The 22037-nt window shown below is 43.4% G+C and overlaps 2 protein-coding genes across 10 annotated transcripts in view; both read right to left on the minus strand.

The window, feature by feature from the left end:
* The window catches only part of AFF4 (ALF transcription elongation factor 4), a 54036-nt gene extending 48980 nt beyond the window's left edge, over window positions 1–5056 (minus strand). For 2 of the 7 annotated variants that reach the window (XM_082323827.1, XM_082323822.1), the window contains exon 1: window positions 4882–5056. In XM_082323827.1, coding sequence (XP_082179953.1) covers window positions 4882–4928 — 47 coding nt within the window. In that variant the 5' untranslated portion in view covers window positions 4929–5056. The other 5 variants (XM_082323823.1, XM_082323828.1, XM_082323824.1 and 2 more) reach the window with 3 other exon arrangements.
* A 3642-nt stretch (window positions 5057–8698) lies between these two features.
* ZCCHC10 (zinc finger CCHC-type containing 10) lies at window positions 8699–21552 on the minus strand. Of its 3 annotated transcripts, XM_082324536.1 has the most exons (4): window positions 21192–21251; window positions 17844–18005; window positions 14138–14179; window positions 8699–10596 (listed from the first exon to the last, which is right to left on the minus strand). In XM_082324536.1, the coding sequence occupies exons 1-4, from the start codon at window positions 21230–21232 to the stop codon at window positions 10329–10331; spliced, it is 513 nt and encodes a 170-aa protein (XP_082180662.1). In that variant the 5' UTR covers window positions 21233–21251; the 3' UTR covers window positions 8699–10328. The 3 variants fall into 3 exon arrangements, with proteins under 3 accessions (XP_082180662.1, XP_082180661.1, XP_082180660.1); XM_082324535.1 differs by lacking the exon at window positions 17844–18005 and having other exon boundaries at window positions 21192–21552; XM_082324534.1 differs by lacking the exon at window positions 14138–14179 and having other exon boundaries at window positions 21192–21552.
* Between the last annotated feature and the right edge of the window lie 485 nt (window positions 21553–22037).

A 22037-nucleotide genomic window follows, 5' to 3' on the forward strand; every position in this document is an offset into this window, starting at 1 on the left:
TTTAAAGCTACTCTTGAAAGCTGCAGATAATGGGGGAAACATCAGTCCTTTGCAGGAGAATGAACACAGTGCTAACACTAAAGAGAACCGCACCATTATTCTGGCCTGTTGTCTGTTATGTCGAGGCTTTATGCCCCCAATGTAGTACTGGGAATAAATAGCAAGAGACTGCTGTGAGGCTGCAGGCTACAACACCTATCCACAGGGAGAGATTTGGAATGATAAAACGGTCTGTCCTGAAAAACATGATCATTACAGGATTACAGTATTAGTAAAAGTACACTCTATATTTGTTTAATTATAAAACACGGAAAGCAACACGCTCGAGTAAATTATCAATAAATGTTATGACAAGAATAAAAACTAAGATGAACTGTAATAAAGAGAGCTCAATAAAAGGGGGCTATGAGCTGCCTAGTGAGGTATTGTTGGGACTGGGTACCATAGCTCAACAGAAAGTAGTGCAGGAAAACTTTTCTTAATGAGCTGTTAACAGAAGAAAATTAGTTCAAGACTTCAGGGCAAGAACTTCTCTTATTCAATGTTTGTACAGTGCCGAGCACAAGGAGATATTTTTTTTTCTTTTTTTTTTTTTTTCCTGTTGGTACCTGGCACTATTGCCAGTTAATAAACCAGGTTTTACATTCATCAGCAAGAATTAATGAATCAAGTAAGAACAAGAGACATGACAACTTGAAGAACTACAAGCTAATGCACTTGGGGAGAAAATATAGTTCACTACATTAGGGAAAGAGGTTTGAAACAAAGTTGGAGAAAGAAACTTGGAAAGTAGTAAGAATTTGAGGGCCTGGGGAGATGGCAGACACCAAATTAGACACGAGTGCATGAGGCAAACAATATCACAGCTACGGGGAAAGTGGAATTTTGGACAGCACGTACGAAGCTGGCACAGAACCAGGCAAGGAAGCAAGCCGTGCTACGCTGCAGCTATGTGCTGTGCTAGGCACCTCTACAAAAGTCATAGACAACATCACATTTTCATTTCAGAGAGCACCGATACAATTATTCAAAATGGGAAACCTTAATTCAACAGGAATATGTACATGTAGTTTAAGTATCTAAAAAGAGAATATATCTGGATTCCCACAAGAGAAAAATACACAGTAAGAGAACGGTACTACTTTAAAAATTCAGGCTGACTAAACTTATGAGAAAAGCTTTATGACAGGAAGGAGCATGAGCCTGTGCAGTTATACTTCCTAAGCAGTGACAGAACCCCTATCATTTCACAAGGTGGAGAGCATCTTGTTAGTCATTAGTAACTGCAGAGAAGGAACAATCCTGCAAGAGAATAATTGCCAGATAAGTTCTTTCATCTTTAGTTTTGCAATTCTATGAACTCGATTTCTTATTTTAACACAGTTAGCAATATATTTTACATACATCTAACCCTCCTCTATCTAAATGTAATCTGTTAAAGTTTCCTGACTCATTTCCAGACAGTCCCTCTTCATCCCACGGTCTCTCCATCTCCCCACAGTTTGGGGCATTCTTTTCTCACTGCCTAGCAAAGACGACATCAACATCGCTTCTTTCTTGATACAAACTCCAAGCCAGATGTTAAAATTGAATCACAAGACAGGTGGACTCAAGTGCAGTTATTTCTTAGCTTCTGTTGGAGGTGAGACTATAGTAACATGAAAGGAAACACGCCTGTAGAACAAACCACATGTGAGTAACAATCCGAAATTATGTGGCCGAGAACAATTACTGCAGCAGAAAAGAAACCTCAGACTCACTACAATCTCAAGACTGTTCTTACATCCTCAGACAGGTAGACCCCAAATACAACACTGTGCGACTAACTTTCCTCCCAGCTCTACGTACACATTGCCGCTGGTAGAGGCGGCCTCTTGAAAGATGCTCGTACTCTTTCCCTATGCCCAACAAGGACAAAATCTGCCTATAGGATAGGTGCTGACTTCATGTCTCAACTCTCAAGATTCAGCCCCAGACGCAGATATCACTGGTTAATATTTCTACCCTCAACATTGTAGATTTCTGTTGATCTGGAGCAAAGAGTAAGAGTAGTAATGATTAAAAAACCTCACAAAACAAGAGGGGGTGATCAGGAAGGAGAGGAAGGGAGGCATCGGAAGGAGATAGGAGCAGTTACGGCAGCTCTCATAAGCACTGAAAATATGTGGCGGGGGTGACAGCAGTTTCACCGTCACTTGGTCACAGAGTCCCCTGTCTGCTTCAAAAGATGCTGTGAACTGCTCTCTCAGACAGCACCGCACAAGTCATATATGTCTTTAGTCACATCCGACATCCAGGAGCAACCACGGTGGAAAACAGAAGTGCAGCAGAACATCCTTGCCAGCAGCTTTGAGCTAGAAAAGGAAGAAGGAACTACCGTGTACGTGCCAACTTGTTATCTACCAACTGTAACGTCAGGACAGATTTCTGCTGCAACTATTTATCTACAAAACCTGAACAACACAAAGTGCATGGCGTTTGCAGATAAAAATATGTGGCATCTTCTCATTAAATGGTTGGGTCATAACCATGCAAAAGCATTTGTACATTCCAGCTTACTAAAAAGACAATCTAGAAATCCAAGTAATATTTCACTGAAGTTTTATCATGCTTTATCAAGTTCAGATCATTATAACTGGGAAGAACGCAAAATAAACCGATATGAACTACTTTGTTGTTGTTGTTGCTGTGTACCTTCTTGCACAAAAACCTACCCCAGGAGCTCAGCCTCGCTCTCTCAATGTTTGAGACATAGGAGAAAAGTCATAAAACGAGAAGCACAGAGACGTTTAAAGGAACCTGAAACCGTTTTTGAGACTAGAATTGAAATTTACTGTTTTCTTTCATGATTGTTAAAACTGTTCAACAGAGGAGAGCTTGCTCTTGTGCAAAGCTGTAAATGCATTGTATAGTAGTTAGGGAATCTTAAAAACTAATATTGATACATTAATAAAGCCAAGATATTAATAATGCCAAAGGGTAAAATTTTCTTTCTTGTTATTGACCAACAAGAACTGCACAATTACCATTACGAGCCATTGTACAACTCCAGTATAATACCCATATGCAGTACGTACATGACTAAGACTGTATATATCACACCCTGCTGAGGCAGACGACACAACAGTAGCGCTGTGAGTTTAATAATGTTTCTCTCATTAGAGAAGATAACAAAATGACAAATCAAGTCTACAACCACTCCTCCAAAGCACTTGCCTAGACCGTATTTCGCAATAACACCCCCGGGGTGCAAAGCACTGTGTTACAGTGACTTGAGAGAAGTATTCAGAAGTTTTAAGGAAAGGTAAGGAACTAGAAATATACCCATGACAAGTGCAGTAGCTAGAAGGGAGCTGGCAATAAGGTGACAAATAAAATACAGACTTGAGCAGAACAAGTTAATTTCAAAGACTACTGATGCTGAGTAAGTGCCTGTTCAGCTCACACAGAGGCAAGTGGGAGGCCTGACTGACATCAGTGGAAACATGTGAACATTTAAAACCGTCAGAGCCTTCATAAGTAAACAATCAAAGAAGACCGTAATAAGCCGAGGAGACGGGCTTGTGAAATAGAGGGGCCCACACCTGCTAAGCAGAGCTCCCTTTTCTTTAGAACATCAGCTTTTCAGGCCGTATTTAGGATAGGGGTATAAGCACTCTCAGTTTTCCCCCTAAATGAAGTTAACCGCTTTCTCATTTCAAGAAGAGAATGAAAGACACAGCAACTGAAAGCACCGATATCTGTATTACACGTCTCATCACTTTCTTGCTTTGTTTTGTTCATTGGAAAAAAAGAAAAAATGAAGGAAAAAAAAAAAAAAAGCACTTGTCAGCCCAGGTTCCAGAAACGTTAAGCGATCGCTCTTTTGATTACAAAGTATAACACAATCCTCAGCAGGGATGATGCTTTACGTAACAACTATCTAGTCACTCGCAAGGAGGATGCTACTGCCTGTCAGTGACCCCGAGAGCCTCCCTCCTCCCGCAGCACCCACACGAAGCCATTTCCTAGGCCACGGCAGCACCCGGCCCTCCCGCTCCATCCCCAGGGCGGCTCGGGGCCTAAAAGGCAGAGAGCAAAGGGGAAGGAACAAAGCCCTGACGTCGCTTACTGGAAAAGGATTAAACCCAGCAGCTAAGCGAGGGGAATGCGCCGGCCCCATCAGCACCACGAACCATCCCAGATGTCTGCTGTACCGGGGGCCACCCGGGTTTTGCTCTCCAGGGAGAGGGACAGGCCGGGACAGGCAGAGCCGCCCACCCCCGCTCCCACCGGCTGCGTGCCTCCTCTCGGCGCGGCACTCCTCTGCGGGGAAACACCGCGGTCTGAAGCGGGAGAGATGCGCCATGGAAGGGGCGACCCCAACCGCCCGCAACCGCAGCCCGGCGGGGCGGGGGTGGGGGGACGGGGCCGGCGCAGGCACCGCTGGCTCCGAGAGCCGGGCCGCGGCCGGGGAAGGGACGGCTCCGGGCCTGGGAGGGCGGGCCGGGAAAGCTCCCCGAGAAGTGAGCGGGGGGGGTGAGGGGGGAGCAGAGCGGGCTCCGACGGCGGCCGCTACCGGGATCCTGCCCTTCCCCCCGCCGGCGGGGACCGCAGCGGGGACGCCGGTCGCGGCGGGCCCCCCTGCGGGCCCCCCTGCCCCGCGGCCGGCCCCGGCGCGTCCCCACCCCCGGCCGCGTCTCACCTCCGTTCGCCGCTCCGCTAGGCCCGGACCATTTCCTGGCTGCCGCCACCGGCCCGCCGGGCGGGGGGGGGGGGACGGGCGAAGAGGCCCGAGGGAGCGGGGGCGCCGCCGCCGAGTCACCGACCGCCCGGGGAGCGCAGGGGCAGGCCCGGCCCCCGGCGGGGGGACGAGGCCCGGGGGAAGGGGGAGCGGCTCACAGGCGGGAGGCGGCGACGGCGGCTCCCCAGGGGTCCCGCGGCTCCATCGCGGGACGGGGCCGGGCTGGCGGCGAGGCGAGGTCGGGGAGGGCCGGCGACGTCGGCCTCGGCGGCCCTCGGCCCCTGGCCCGGCTCCGGCCTCCCTCCCTCCCTCCGCCCGTCCTGCCGGGCCGCGGCTCCTCCCGCAGCCGGGCACTCGCGCTTCCCGGCAGCCCCCGCGCCGCCGCAGCCCCGCCGCCGCTCACGTGACCCGCCGGCGGGGGACTCCGCGAGCACGTGACCCCGCGGAGCGGGGAGGCGGGCCGCGCGCGCTCCCCCCCCCCGCCCCGCCCCGCCCCGCCCCTCCCCACCGCCTTCCCCCGCGGCGGGCGTCACGTGGCAGGGGGCGGGGAGGGCGCGGGCCGCGCGCTCCGCCCCCTGGCGGCGGCGGGCGGGGTCGGGGTCGGCCCCATCCCGTTAAACCGCCCCCTGCGCGCCGTGAGCCGGGCACCGCGGCGGAGCGGGGCCGCCTCGTTCTGCCCGCCCGCCCTCCCGCCGCGTTCCCAGGGGTTACTTGACAACTTGAACACGAAGTCGTGCAAGACAGGACATAAAGTAACCGTCAGCAGCGATCCACAAACAGCTCCAAGCCCAGCGCTCTCCACAGCGTGCCCAGATGCGCGGAAACCGAACTCAATTTTTCTGAAGAATTATTTCAGGGTCTCTCCTCGTTCCTAAAAGCCCCCCCGGAGCCCCGGCCGCCCCCAGCACCAGCCCTCCCATCTCGCTGCCATCGTACATGGCAGATTTCATAGAACAGACTCACAGAATCATTAAGGTTGGAAAAGACCCTTAAGATCATAGAGTCCAACCGTCAACCCAGCACGGCCAAGCCCACCACTAAACCATGTCCCTGAGCACCACGTCTACCCGTCTTTTAAATACCTCCAGGGATGGGGACTCAACCCCTGCCCTGGGCAGCCTGTGCCAGGGCCTGACAGCCCTTTCCGTGAAGAAGTTTTTCCTAATATCCAACCTAAAGCTCCCCTGGTGCAGCTTGAGGCCGTTTCCTCTCATCCTATCGCTTGTTACTTGGGAGAAGAGACCGACCCCCACCTGGCTACAGCCTCCTTTCAGGCAGTTGTAGAGAGCAATAAGGTCTCCCCTCAGCCTCCTCTTCTCCAGGCTGAACACCCCCAGCTCCCTCAGCCGCTCCCCACCAGCCTTGTTCATATGATTTGTTCTCAAACCACTCTTACTCTTTTGTGCAACTCACTGCTTTGGTTTATAATTCAGTTTTTCATCTCAGCCAAGCATTGTGTTGCCGGTTTTTGACCTAAAGCAGCAGATCTGAGCACTGCATTCAGAACTGGGATTGACCCATAGAAACACAAGTGGCTTCACAGGGGATTCCCTGCAGCCAAGCCCATTACCTGGCAATGTTACAAAACTTCCAAAATTGGCTTTAAAAATAATGTCCCAAAAAGCCTGTTTTTTAAAAACTTACAACTATACTACATAAACATTTTTAATTTAAACAAAAACTACTCCTTCCACATAAACTGATTTTAAAATGTACTAGAACATAGTTCTACTTTGGGTTCATATTTTAAAAAGTAAAACTTTATTATTTGTTTCAAATATGTGAGTAAAATGCAGCAGAATGGTGCAAAAAAAACCCTTTTTTAATAACAAACTCCAGAATCTAAATCTTCTTTTAAAAATACAGTCCCTGATACTACAATTGCAGAGACCCTTCATAGAAAAATGCTGTAAAAAGGCACAATAATAGTTTTAAGTCTACAGCCAATCTCAAACAGTTCAGAACTATTTTAACTGGCAGTGAAATCTGAAGTTTGTTATGACACCGAAACATGACCAACACTACGACACAAAACAGGATCAAATTGGGGTGGAACCTCGACCTGCCTGAAAATTAAATGCACCTCTAACTTCCCTCCTTTACAGGGGCAGGGAAGGCACAGGCAGCCTCTCTGAGAAAGTAACACTGTACTGTAAATAACGGAAAGGAACAGAAAATAATAAAAATACCCTGTTCCTATCAGGTTTCGATGATGTTTCTAAAATTACGTTCTGCCAGTGACATTTTTGGTATACCAAATCTCAAAAGTCAAGCGTATTCTGGTATAATGTTTTGTATTACCCCTCCACCTTACACATCTTGATTAACAAAATTAGGCTGTGAAGGTCTGCCTCAGACACAACTGATGTCTCAGCGTCTGGTTAAAGGCAGAGCTTGGATAAATATAATTTCATAAAGCAAATTAAACCCATGGGGTTAAGGTATGTTGAATTGTTTCTTTATAAAGCAAATCCATTTGATAGCAAAAGCCCTATTTATTAAGGACTCCTCCCTCAAAAAGTAAATAAACCCATCAATCCACAATAGACTGTATAACGCGATTTCATTGAGGGCACCCAAAAACCTGTTCCTGACTGACAGATGTTTGATTTAATAAAGGCCTGGACTAGAAGATCAGGTTGTCTCTCCCTTCTTCTGCTCTCCCATCAGTTCCCAGTGTTTCTCCTTGAAATGTGATGCCTTTTCCTGAGGCTGTTTTTCTACCAGACTGCATCAATTGCTTCCCTTCAATTAGCAATGGCAGCTTTACTTGTAATTGGAAGGATTAAAATTGAGGCTGTTCACAGCTATACAGGTCTCATGTAACTGCTTAGTAAGTATAATAATTTCTAGTTAGTGGGGTTTTTAAAAAGAATTCATGATCTTTTGTACTTAACCTAGAGCTTTGGAAGACAGTATTTAAAGAAACACCTTTCCCGTTGAAAAAAGGTTGAATCAAAGCATCCAGTAAGAAATCAGGATGTGATCTAGTGAAAGATGGCAAGGCTCTTGACAGGCTGATAGGTTTTACTCTGTAAAATAAGAATATGTAGAGACAAATTAAACAGAAAGGGCAATTAAAAAACCAACAAAAATATTGTCTTTGAAATTAAACATTTAAAAAAAAAATCTGAGTACAGAGGGACTTATGGTTGGTCTCAGACTTAATCAGCAGTTGGCAGTATCAGATATGCAGTAAAAGCAGTAAGCCATCTCTCTGAATCTCCACTCATCAGCCAACAGCAGACCAGAAGTTGAATTAAGGTCTCCTTAGTATCATCTGTAATTACGTTACCTTATCCTAGCTGCTGCTGACAGAACCTAGCATACACACGCATTTCCTTTTGTCTTGTGAATGGACCCAGTTTGTCTGACAGTAGACACCAAACAAAACAGATGTATGAAGAGACCAACCCTCTGAATTTAATGACTAGCTTTAGTACTTAGTAGTTGTCTAACAATCTTAAACTTGTCTTTTCTTGGCAGAGACAACTTAACGGGGAGAAGTAATACACTTGTGTGAAGCAGTGCACTTCTGACAAAACCATCTACACACAAACGCCAGCAGCATTAAAGAAATGAATGTACAACGTGGTCTTAACAGGATGAGCCTTCATCCATCATCCTCTCCCTTCTGAACGACCGCCTGTTCCTCATCACAATCCCCCTGCACATCCACACTGCTGCTGGCCAGCTCACCACCAACTGAGCTAAACCTATATTCTTCCTAGCATGGGACCTCCACCCAGACAGGCTCCGCACCCCTCTTCCAGCAGTCCCCATACAACTAAGGGATCGCGGACAGCAAGCTTACCACCACGCCCGCTTCAATCGCCACCTGTGGCCGGCTGGAACTGCTGAGATGGCCCTAAACCCTGCGCTGTAAGAAGTCCTATACTCCAAAAGGCTTCCACACACACGCTTTACTACTACATCACTTATGTTTGGATTTGCAGTAAGCATGAACTTAGCAACTAGTGTTTAATAATTTATTAACTTTTCCCATTAAATGGTACATTCACTCAAGAAGACTTAAACAATTTTCTGGTAATTTTATTTACAGTCTGCAGAGTGTTCTGTAAAACACAGTAATGATTACAGACTAACACACACAACATACATATTTTCAAACATTTAAATAAGCACAGTTTATTCAAAAGTAATTCTACACACTACTTTTTCCATAAAAATATAAAAAATAGTTTAGTTACTATATTTTACCTAAACGAAGATATTTAAGAATTCTTCCACATGTGATGCCCCCTCCCCAAAAAAGGGCACTCCAACAATAAGAAATTTAGGAGACTGCATCACAAATTAAGATACTAATGCCAACTGCTTCAATCCACCAAAAGAACAAATAACTTTCAATTTGCAACCAGCAATACTTGTTCTGCAGTATGTCTGGATTTTGCTTCCCCCCCCCCCCACTAACTTGCTTCTCCCATGCCAAATTTTCACAGACACGTACACACTATTACATAAAAATAATGGACTGATTATACCGCAGACTATAATGCCAGTCACCATGTGCCCAACAACACAGATTGGTAATCTTGCATTAAACAACAATTTTTTGCAAAAATATCAAAAGGGAAACACTTTCCTTTGGGACCTCTATGTAGAGGCGACTCCTTTTCTTACTGAGCATCCAGTGAAAATGGCCTTTTTCTTATCTCCTTGAAAATAGTGCCCATTTTTGTTTGTTGCTACTATTTCTCTGGTTTTACTGACCATATTCTGTATGGAAAGCTAATGGAGTTCTGAAAAACACCCACTCAAGCCCTTCTCTCACTAGGATACATTTAATTTACAAAAAAAGGCACAAAGATGAAACTCCTAAGCAGCATCAGTCATAATTCTTCCACTGTGCACTGCTCCTCTTTCTTACACAGACATTGCTGCAAGAGACACTCCGTGTCTCAGAAAATACTACAAATACATGAGCTAAGGAAACAGGCGAGTTGAAAAGACTAAAGCCTCTGTACAGTACAAGTAGTATATTGATCATTAACAAATGAACAGTATTTAAAGTTTTATGTTGCAGTTAAGACTCGACCTGGAAGCATCAGGAAAAGCCGTCAGAAAAAAAGCTCAGCAGCATATAATACATTTGTTAACAGTGAGATGGAAGGCCCTCTGTGTGCAACATTGTGCATTCAATTTCAGCAATGACAGTGCTCTACAGCCAGCAGTGTAAAACTTTTGCTTCTAACAGTTCAGAGGATTTTCTAAATGTAAGTGAAGCTGTCATAAACAGAGTAGTAGCATATGATGCACAGCATGATCTGCAATAAAAAGCTTTTGCTTTCCAGCATGTAAACATCCAGGTTACTGGACCTTAGCTCATATAAACAAATCTGATGATAGATTTCTGAACTAAAAAAGTAAAATTTTCCATCAAAGGATAAGCCACAAAAATACTCTTTCAGTAAGTCTCACATGCCATTTAATACCTTTCGTGTCCTATGAACAACTATGCAAAACATTTAGAAAGTTTTAGCAGTAGAAATGTTGACCACTTAAACTGTTTGGCAACCATGTGCTCAAAACATCTTTGAAGAGTGTTATCATCCACCAAACAACAGTTCTAGACTGAACCACACTATTTCTTCTTCTTTTTCTTTGGTGGCTCATCATCAGAACTACTGTCTGTGCTGCTGCTGCTACTGCTGGAGGAACTAGAATCCGATTCGAACTCTGAAGAAGAGGAAGTACTACTCGAGGATGGGGAGGATGAGGAAGTAGAGGAGCTCTCATCACTGTCACTGTCATCAGAAGAAGAGGAGGTAGAAGAATCTTCACTGTCAGATGAGGAATCACTAGCCGAACTGGCGCTGCTACTGCTGCTGGAACTGGTCACACTTTTAGATCTGAAAGAAAGCAAATACACAGATGAGAACAGGCCTGCTAGAGACAGCATTCACTACACAGTGTTCTTTATACTGTATTGTAATCCAAAGATCAATTATTTGGTCTGAAAATTTCCAGGCCCAACAATCAAAGACAAATTCCCATGCTTGCCCGCCCCCCCTGATTCTGAATGAATGTATTTTGGCCATTTAAGCAAGGGCAGAGTAACACACGTACGTGAAGTAAGCCAAAACAGGACTACAGACAAAGGTTAAGTTTGAAAGCTGGCAAGGATCTTGTGCATAGTAATGACGAGTGTTGTTACTGACTTGGCTAAATAGAAGAACAAGGCTGCAGGAGAAGTATGAATGTCCTGCACTACTAAAGCCTCAGGGAAAAATTAACCAAGATCAGTTCCCTAGCACAACGCTGTAATAAGGAATGAAATTTTGGCAATGTGAAAGTTGGTGGAAGTTTCATCAGTGATTTCACAAATGTCAGAATTGTACTCAACGGAAACTGTTCTTAGATTACTCCTGGCAAAAGAACCCAAATTACCTGCCACTACAGGATGCTTATGTTTTCAGGGTGGAAGAGAAGGGGTGGAAACAGTCCAAGATAAAGACAAAATTATGAACACAGCAAAGTGGATTTTTGTATCCTCTGCATTTTTTTTTTTTTTTTTTCATTTTTAGCCCTTACTGAGGCCATTTTTCTCAAGATCAAGGTCTCCGATTAGGCAATATGAATTCCAAGAAAGTACAATTAAACTCTCCCATAGATCTTTCTCCAAACAAAGTGCAAAAGTACTAATTCACCCTGCTTCCTGCCAAGTCAACCAAAGAGCATGCAAAAACACTAGATATAACAACGCAGAATCTTCTTTTCATTGGAAAATTAATGTAGTAGGTTTTAATCAGAGGGTTTGGTTAAATACAACTCAGGAAATGCCTATGTTAAGGCTATTAGAGAAAGAGTAATGTTTTTTCATTGTATCAGCCATGGTCATGTCAGCTGACAAATCTAGATGCATGTATTAAGCTATGAACCACTGAAGTTTTTGTAGTACATCTGTAATCTGTTATCTCTGCGCATGCAGACACAATGGTTATTTATTAAAGATAAATCCATAAGGGCTGGTTAAGTACAGACTTAGTGTTGGCAAAAAACTAGTCTTAAAACAAGGAAAACAAAAAAAAAATGGGACTAGTAGTTTAAACAGTTGTATGGACAAGAATCAGTCAGAGGATCTGAATGATAACTTTGAACTTTCTTTTCCTAATCACCTTTTACAGAATCCACAGAAGCAGTCTATGGACCTCCACTATTCAGGTTATAATCTGAAACCCACTCACAGAAACATCAGAATATAACAATTAATACTGCTTCTCCTAGAGGAAAGCAATAGCTAGATCTACAAGAGAAGAAACAAGCAGATAATTGTTTTCAGGTGATGCAAGACATGGCCTGTTGGTAGTTACAGGAGGATGGAGATGGCAGAAAGTAAAATTCATTTACTTCCCCTTGTCCTAATTAGGTAATGTGACAAGCCAGATGCTATAGATTGGTAGATCTAAGATCTTTGGATCTACTACACCACTGTAAAAGTACAAAATTTCTCCAGGAGACAAGCATTCATTCTCCTCAAAACAAGCTCACAAACATTAATATCTTCTATGATTCCATGCACCCGTCGTGGAACAACTGCTGCGTTTTCTAACACATACTATCACGCCTCTCAGACTTTTTGTCCCTTCTAATTCTATTGCAATCATCTAACAACCCCAGGGGATTTTAAACTTGCTACTTAAATCAAATCTACAATTTTGGGCACAATCACAGCTGGGTGCCTGAAGAAACAAGTGAATTAAGAGATGATTTTACCCTTCAGACAGGTAGATTTATATGTGATCCAAGCATAAGGTGGGCTTTCAGTTAATAACCAAAGTATGCCGTCTGGGAACACTGAAGCCAACGTGCACCCAGAAGACAGCTCTGTGTCACCTGAGGTCACAAGATTGTACAACACCCATTTTGCCTGTTCCTGTTTTTCTGGTTAAGCCTGTAGCTTACTTATTAATGTTTATATCAAAACAAACATAAACTATGTAAAAGGTTAGTGCTCACTACTGCCAGAACCCTAACTTTTGCTTTTCTTTTTTTAAATCTGGAACTTATATATTCAATGATAATGCTTCACTGAATTTTCTGCATTTAATTCTTCCTGTATCATAACAAAAATATACATAGCAAACAATCTGGAAAGGAATTTATATTGATGGATTCGGTGCTTGCATAAAAACAGGATAACAATTCAAGCCTGGAGGAGTTTTAAAATTTTAAGGAAAAAGTGACCAAACCACTCCCTCCCCCATAAATCCTTTTGCTCTTCATTTTTGCATTGGTTCAGAGCTCAAATACTCTGAAAATCATTATGCCAAGTAGAAAACTGCAGCTTATGAGAAAGCTGAGGGAGGAAGAGGTCTGAACTACATTGGTTAGAAATCAGTTAATTTATGAGCTCACTAGTCCTAAGTAACTCCAACAATAAATGGACACTACTGATAAAGGAGCCTTTGATAAAACATATTCTGATAGTAGAACTAGGACACTCACCAAGAGTATTCCAATAAAGACGCATTCCACATGATAGCCTAAAATGAAGACATGTTTGAAAAAACTGCTGTGGCTTATTTAATGACTGCCACACAAAACAAAAGGCCTTGTCTTTAAAAATCTTCTGAAAACTGTTTTTAAGAGATCAGATTTAGAGACAGAGGACAGTCAACTAAATGCAAAGAGATAATGAGGGTGTTCCTGTACAGACATGCCCCTTAAGTAAAACTCATAACATGATTAGCGGGAGTATTACAGCCAGGGCTCTAGCTGTTCCTGAAAGGGTTTTGCTAATAAAGGCAGAAGCGGATTGTGGATTCCCAAGCAAACGTTACTGCAAAGTGAAGTAGAAATAATGTCAAAAGAGAAAGAGTTCTTGGCTCCAATTAGTACTTGGGGCAAGGGAGGTTTAGTTCCTGGATTTTGTTTTGGTCTGGGATTCGAGGGGGTTGTTTGGTTTTGGGGTTGGGTTTGTTTTTTTTTTTTTAGATGCTTTATTTCATTCTCTAGACAAAGCTTCAGAGAGAGACAGCTGCCATGAGAAGGGAATGAAAACAACAAAAGGAAGAGCAGGATGGGTAGGTGGAGTGATTACAGAGTAGAAAACAGCATGCCATTCTTGCACAGTTGTTTAAAATACACTTGATGAACTCTGAGGCAGAAATAGGAAGATTTTTATTATTAAAACAAGATCACATAGAGATAGGACAATCAGCAGGGAGAAGAGCCAAGGACAGAGAATTTAGATGTTTTGGACAGGGGGGAGTAGAAATTCTCCAAATGTCTGTCATACAAATGCCTGTAACAGGCTAAAAGCAGTAAAATCAAAACTGTCTTTGCAATGTTGACTTTCCCCACACAGCCCTTCCAAATTGCCTGCTGCAATACTCAGTGCAAGACCACACACTGAAACAGCTGCACAGTTTGTCATCGTTCCCCACATACCTTTTTTTCTTGGTCTTCCTTTCTGCAGTACTTTCTCCAGTGCTAATTAAGGGGGGGGAAAAACAATGGCTTTGATTAATGCAGTAGGAAAACTAAATAAATAGCAGCACAGTGGAGCTGAGGTTAATATTAGAAAACTGGTATCCCACTGGCAGAGCGCCGCACCGCCCAAAGTTCATTTGGCATCTATTTTCAATCACTATTCAAACCAGAAAAACAACAATACCTACAAATCAGGGAAAAAAAAAAAGCAGCAATTCACCTCTAATTTCCTGTGTTACGTATGCTTTACTCTTCTTTACTCTTTTCTTCATATTATATGGAATACAACATTTTGGGATGGGAAAAGCAGAGGAGAGAAGGATACAAGAAAAAAGTTCTGTGTACCTATATTTAGCAATAACTGAATTGATTGAAATAAAGGGTAAAATACTGTATTAGTCTATAGCTTTCACCAGGTATTTCTTTCACGTACAAAAAGACACAGAACAATCTATTTATATTGATGCTTTCCAGCTATTTGTCTTTCAGATTCCCATGTATTCATACACTCACAGAAAGTTTTAGTGGTAAATGACACAAAAGAAAGTTTCTTTTAACAAGACACTAGTGGATTTTCTTTTTTAAACAGTCTTCACTTCTGGATTTTTTTTAAGAGAATAAAATTCTTTCAGTCAAACGCACCAGTCACATACTCTTCTCAATGCATTGCAGATATATAGCACATTAATTCAACCTGGAACATACATGTGATAACAGTAGTCCCTCATCATATACTTACAACATGCTTAACATGACACTGATGTATGAGGAAGTTGTACGTTCTTTCATGAACCACGATACTTTTTCCTCAACTGAAACCTACTATTGGAAGCCATCTTAAATACACAGAAATAAAAGTAAAAACTGTAAATATATTTCATTTAGAAATTAGACAGCAGTATGTGTTGATAAAGGCTCCAGAAAAAGGGTAAAAAGAAGAAAGCGTTAAGTGTAAACTATACTGTATTTCAATTAAAGTACTCAATGCCATTTGTATGCCACAAAAATGAGATTTTTCAATTTCTTTTATTTTCATACATATGGTATGAAAATATTATAATTACACAGAAGAGTTTTCCACACTCCCCACTATCTCCTGTGGGCAAGAGGAAGATCCATTGATCTTTAAATTTCGAACCAAATTATAATCCCTCCTGTAGGTCTTATAACCTTACCATAGGTAACCAGGTGTTTCACAGGTAAGAGAAGTCACTGTGAGTAAACAGAATTAGATCCCAAAGCACCTTTTAGAAGACGGGACCTAATTCAGCGTGTGAATAACCCGGGCTGCCCTGGCACAGTTCTATGCCTCCCTCTAGCGTTTAACGTACGGATAAGTATAGGAGTTCCCTACTCTATGGAACTACGCAACTGAGAGGGGTCAGTCCCCTGTAGGTCAAACAGATCTGCTTCGTGACACTTGGTCGCTTTCCCTGTGGCACCACACTGTCTTCAGAGCCATAAATAAGACTCAGGCATCCTGGTTTTGGTTCAATGCAGTAATATCGCTAAGGAATAAGCATTTTTTCACCTTTCCTCCCCTCCCAACTCCTACTCTAGGACAGGCAAGCAGTGGGCTTTACTGATGCCAGTAAGCAAAACCTCCATAATGTCCATCAGAATCGTGGGGTCAACACTGCCCAAACAGAAGGATCCTGGAACAACTGCTGAAATGAGTTAATGCTGAAAAATCTTGTGTGCAGTTGTCAAAAAGTAAATATTAACCTTATTAGACTATGTTTGCCTTCTGGTTAATGATTCATTATTAGGTCTTTAAAGATGATGATACAAATACTGTGAAGCAGACCTGTAGGAGACCCAACTTCTCTGCAGACAAGAAATAACCTTCGAAAGCAAGCTATACAAAAAGTAAAAGTGTGACCTAGGAAGTCGTTCTTTCTATGAAGAATAAGCTTCATCCTTGAAAGTGTAACATTGGCACCTGAGGAACTGGATACCTCATGGCACAGTTAAGGAGCTTCAGAGAGCTTATGCTTATGTAACCACTATGAATCCAGCCCAGTTTAACCAGGATTAAAAACTGTTCCCATCGAAGGATTACTTAGTCTTCCTTTTATGAGATGACTTTTCACGCCACCTACCTCTTGCACTGTGGACTGTTAAGTCTTACAGCTCAAAAAACTCCATTCATGACAGACACTGGACAGTCCTGTAACTCCTATATAAAATTATCCCATACATGGACTCAAGCACAATGGCCAGGCAACAAGCAATTTCACCCTCAATTCACTATCCTCCAATGTTAACCTGCAGAATTCAACAGAAATAGGGCAGAAAAGGAACAAGGAAATAATCCGAGTCTTAAATTCAATCTTTGTCTTTAAAATCTTGAGTCCCTGAAGAACTCTTCCAAACTCTGCTCTGAATGGAACAAGTTCTATAGCCTAAGCGCTCCTGATTTCTTATGATTACAATTGCTTCAGAATTACTCATGGGATCAAAATTAATTTCAAAAATCAAACATTTTATGTCACTCAACACAAGCTAATGGGCTTCCACTTAAGTCAGTATTTCAGCACTCTGATTCATATTGCTGCCTCAGTTGAACAGCTGATGAAGTCAAATCAGACCTCTCAGCCAGAGGTTACCATCCATTTTCTTTCCCCATTAAGATAACAGAGCAAAAGGTGTGAGCACTCTTCCATAACTCACATCCTGGCAGCTGGAATGACCTACTGAGCTGCAAGTGGCAGCAACAGAGGGTATGTTTCCAAGTCCTCAACAATTTTAGCTGCTGTAAATGATACTCTCCCTCAGCAGGAGAGAGACAACAACTCTTCAGCTACCATAACTAAATCTGAGTTGCAATGGCAGAACAGAATTTAATGGAAAACTCATTTGCTACATTATTTTTCTCTTTGTCCTCTGGAGTTGCTTGCTAAAACAATTATTAAACTTGGGGGAAGCATTAAAGCGTACTCACAGAGCAAAGTGGAAAGGAAATCACATTACACAAATGCAGAATTTTGCTTAGATTTTTCTGTTTAGCTGCAGGTATCTTTCACTTTCTGCAATGTCAAAAAGGGAAATAATTATGCAATTTAGTGAGATGGTTTTACTTTACACTTGAGAGTTAAAAACACCTGATAATCCAACTTTCATTCACCTGTTTAACCATTACAGCTCATAATGAGCAGCATACAAGAGCTGTGCTGGCACAGATCCACTGTCAGGTCATATCCAGAAGACCAGGTTTTAACTGCACAGTCTAACAGCAAACCTATACAGAAGTGAAAGGATTGCTTCATTGTTATAAATACGTTTACAGCCTTCACACCAACCTCCTTGTACTAGCACATAAACATATGAAACCAAGTAACCAAGGAATTCGGGAACAGTATTCCATTACAAAAAAGTCTCCAACTATTTTAACTTTAGCTTAATGCACTTTTTTGTTTCAGACAAGCCAAAAAAGTTTTAAGTGTATTTCAGATGAGCAGGTGTTAACGATCAACATTTTAATTTTGTGGGACCTAAGTGCACATATTCCACCTAACATACAAAATGGCTTTAATATTAAGCAAGCATCACAGAGTCTGGAAGAAAAGATGACAGCAAATGGTCTAGGACACCATCTTTCCCACCCACATACAAAGTCACCTTTTCATTAATAAACTAGGCATTTTCATTCTGCCAATCTTACCTTTGTTGCAGTAATAGTTGTTTTTCTTTTTCTTTAAGAATTTTCGCTAATTGAGCTGTCCTCGAAGGTCTATGCAGGTATTTTCTCTTCCCTGTACATTCATACGTCCAATGTCCAAACTCTAAACATTTTTGACATCTTACATGCTGCTTGTTTGCCTCCCTATAAAAATGCAGAATTGCTTAAGTGACTGATTCCAAGTGTGTTCTACCGATTGAAAAAATATTTTTTTTTAATCAGACAGATTCTTAACAGCATATGCAGCTATGATTAAACCAGACTGACACTCAGGGGTGCTTTAGCAATTATATATCTTAAGTCAGGACAAGAACAATAACAGAATTTAGGCAAATACATTTCCATTTAATAAAACATTCTCATATCAACTATTTGTGAAAGAGAACAAAGAGACCTTTGCTCTATCCCAGAGCTTCAGCTTAAGTCTCCTTCTGCTGAAGTAGCAAATGCTGAACTACTGACATCAACTGTCAACACACTCATCAACTGCACCTGAATTTCACTTTTAGTTTCATACTAGCTGCTGGTTAGCCTACCTTGCAGTCTTCCCCCACTCTGAAGATTCCATAATTTCCCACCCCCTTCAGATACTGTAAACAAACATTTTGAAAAATGCTACTTAGGACCATTCTCTGTCAGTGAACAAAGATTAATCCTATCACCAAAACCACATTTTCATCAACCCAATTGGCACAGCTTTTAGCATTATAGGATATAATTGTGCAACAGTTATTGGGAATGATTACACCATATACAATTTGTTACTATCCAATAATTGTGCATGGTTCTAGCTTGCTTCAGATAAGTAATTGAAATTAAGTTTTGGAACACTGTTAGAAAAAAGCAGGCAGCTTCATCTCCAAATCCTAGAATTTAACGCAAGTACCAAACTGCCAAATTCTCACGGACAGCCTAGGATTCTGAGCAAGTAGAACAGAGATGATCTTAGTTGTAGCTTATTTGAATTTACTAAGGATCATTAAAGGCTGGCAGAAGGTTTATCCTAAGACCAATCAGATTCTTGCTCACTTTGTGCAATGTAAATCAAGCAAGACTTCACTTACTGCTCTGTACCATCCAAATACCTGAAGTATTTAGTGAGCATTTTCCATCCACATTTCAGTTTTCACACTGTGGTAAAATCCTTTGATCATTTTTAGAAGCCAGTTAAGGGAGAAAACACATATTTTCGTATTCTAGCTCTTACTCCACTATTCTGAAGCTTTGCAAAAGCTGTTTTGCTATCTTCTCACAGACACCCTCCTCCTTTACAAGAAAAGGAAACTCATACAGCGGTCAAGTGACTCACTCAAGGTCAGAATCACAAATTAGTTTTAGAGCCAGGACTGAAATAAGGCCTTTGTAGCTCCTGTACAGCTCGGTGCAACTGCTTTAACTTATTTCCACCTTCTATCATTTTTTCCAAACACCAAAATACTAATTTTTCAAGGCCAGCCCATCTAAACTATCTGAAATTAACAGCCCTGGCTTAACTAGGAGGCAGCTCCTAGACTATACATTTAGTATTTAGAGAGCATAAAGTGACAGACCAGTAGTGAGCATTTTTCTCTCAAAAGGAGTATTGCTTTTCAAGGCAAGGTGTGAATTGCTTCTCTTTCAACACTAGCCATCACCTTTTGTGACAGTTCTACTGTATCTTGAAGGGAATCTTGTTCTGAAAATCCATCACTTTTTCAATGCAAAGAGTATCTAGCTTCATAATCTAGCCTTAGAAATACTAATCTAAATCAGCACTAGAACACTAACTAAACTTGCAACCTACACTGGACAATTAACTCAGACTTGAACAGGAAGCAGTATGTCTAGTAATAAACAAAAAAAACCCAACATGTTTGAATGGTTTGCTTTGTCTTGCCTTGGACGTACAAACCCAAAAAAGTTAATGTTTTTCTATCTCAAACTAGCCCAGACCTGTCTCCACAGGAACAGAATGGAAGTTTAAAGCAACAATAATATAACTCAGTATTTCCAGGGTTTTAGTACTACTCACGTGACCAGGGCAGACAATTCTATGCAAGCTAAAATGATAAGATCAAGCCCTAAAAGCAATATAAGTAGTTACCAGGAAAACAGACCAAAATAGGTCAACAACTACAGATCTATAAATACAATATCAACACTAATACATTTTAACAGTAATGAAAAGCATGAGACCGAAGTAAACTTTTAACAGGGATCAATGACCACAACCTAGAAGCAGGGGCTGGCAGACGTACAATTCAGCATATACCCATCAAGCACACAGAGACATAAGAAGAAATGTAAGAAATCATTCCTTGACTCATAATAAAACAGCAACTTAAAAGAATAAGTATTCCATGAGTACTTTGAAATTCCAAGTTACTTTTCATTGGAAAATAGAAAAAAAAAATTATACTGAAATTATACTGAAAAAGGAAAGAGAATGCAGAAGTCATCCATATTTTATCCAACTCTTACGATCAGACAAAAAGCAAAACACACTCTAAAAACTGAAACACAAAAAATAAATTATTCTCAGGAAGAAACAAAAATCCAAACCAACAAACAAATTAAAAGCCAACACAAGTAATACGTGAGAGTGGAACACAGGCATTTGCTGTACTTAACATAAACAAGCAAAAATGTTGGCTCTTCCTCATTTCCGTGTTTGGTAATCAGATCCCTTTGGTACTGAGGTACTTGAATGCAATATTCATAGCTGAGCAAAGGTCGTTTGACTGCCTTTTTTTTTTTTGCCTCTCTTTTACACTTCTGTAAACATATCACAACATGAACCTAGAACTTATTTTTTCTTAATCTGACTGTTGAAAGTCTATGATGAAGATCAGTGAATACCTGCCTCACAAGATCTTACACACTTGAAAACTATGGCCTGCCGACACCTGTAAGGTAGCCTTTTCCCAAAACGCTGCTAACTAGCGTTAACACCAAAAGCGAACGGCTGACGATGTCCTCTCCTTTTCCACATTCTCGTCACTTCACCGCAGCGCTGTCACGAACCGGGCCACCCCGCCGTCTTTCGGGGCGGCTTCCTTACAGACCAGCAGCGCCCTGCCGCGGATGCGGAGCACCTGCGAGGAGGGGGCTCCGTGCCCCCCAAAAAGCGCTGCGGACCCACCGCCCCCACTGGCGGGGGACGCCGCTGGCCCTGCCCCGGCCCCGCTCCTCCGGGGCCCGCAGCCGGCTCCGCAACCCCCTCCCCGCAACCGGCTGCCTCAGGGCGCTGCCCGGCCGGCCTCCCCTCGCTCCGGCTCGCCTATGGCAAGCCCCCGCTCCGCCGCGGCGCCTCTCCCGCCCTGCCCCGCCCCGGCCGCCCGCCGCACTCACGCCTGTCTCCGAGCGATGAGGCGGTGCATGGGAGTCGCCATCTTAGCGGCCAGGCCGGGAAGTGAGGCGCGGGCCGCGCTGCATGCCGGGCCATGCCGTCCGCCGCCTCCTCCCATTGGGGGAAGGGGCGGCCGCCACAGAGAGTAAATCCTCCTGCGGCCAGAGCGGCCGCCGCGGGAGGACCGTGCTTTCCGCCTCCTCCCGCGTTGTCATGGCACCGGCGGGGCGGGAGGGTGCGGGGTCGCGCTGACGGGTCTTTGACGGCCCCGGCCGGGCGGCCCGCGGTCCTTGCCGCCTCGTCGTCCTTGCCGCCTCGTTGTCCCTGCGCTTTCTACCTCGTCCAGCGAGGTCCCCGCTGGCCCGCCCGCTAGCCCCGCCGCGCTCGGTCGCCATGGCGCGGCGCCCAGCGTCTCCTCAGGGCGATCGGCCTGCGGCGGCCCGGCCCCTAGCAGCCCTCCGCCGGGCCCGGTCCCCCGCCTCAGCCTCTTCTCCTCGGTCAGCCGCGGGCTCCCGCCCTGTCAGTGCCTAGCCGCTGCTGCTCTCTCCCTTCAGTCAAAGTCTTACAAGAACCTGCCTCTCACTTAAAAACCTGTCATTTTGCTTAGAAGGCTGAGGGGAGACCTTGTCGCTCTCGACAACTGCCTGAAAGGAGGCTGTAGCCAGGCGGGGGTCGGTCTCTTCTCCCAAGTAACAAGCGATAGGATGAGAGGAAACGGCCTCAAGCTGCGCCAGGGGAGGTTTAGGTTGGATATTAGGAAAAACTTCTTCACGGCAGTCGGGCACTGGAACAGGCTGCCCAGGGCAGTGGTTGAGTCCCTATCCCTGGGGGTATTTAAAAGATGTGTA

Source organism: Platalea leucorodia (genome assembly GCF_965183815.1).
Source record: "Platalea leucorodia genome assembly, chromosome: 11".
In the NCBI taxonomy this organism is placed as follows: Eukaryota; Metazoa; Chordata; class Aves; order Pelecaniformes; family Threskiornithidae; genus Platalea; species Platalea leucorodia.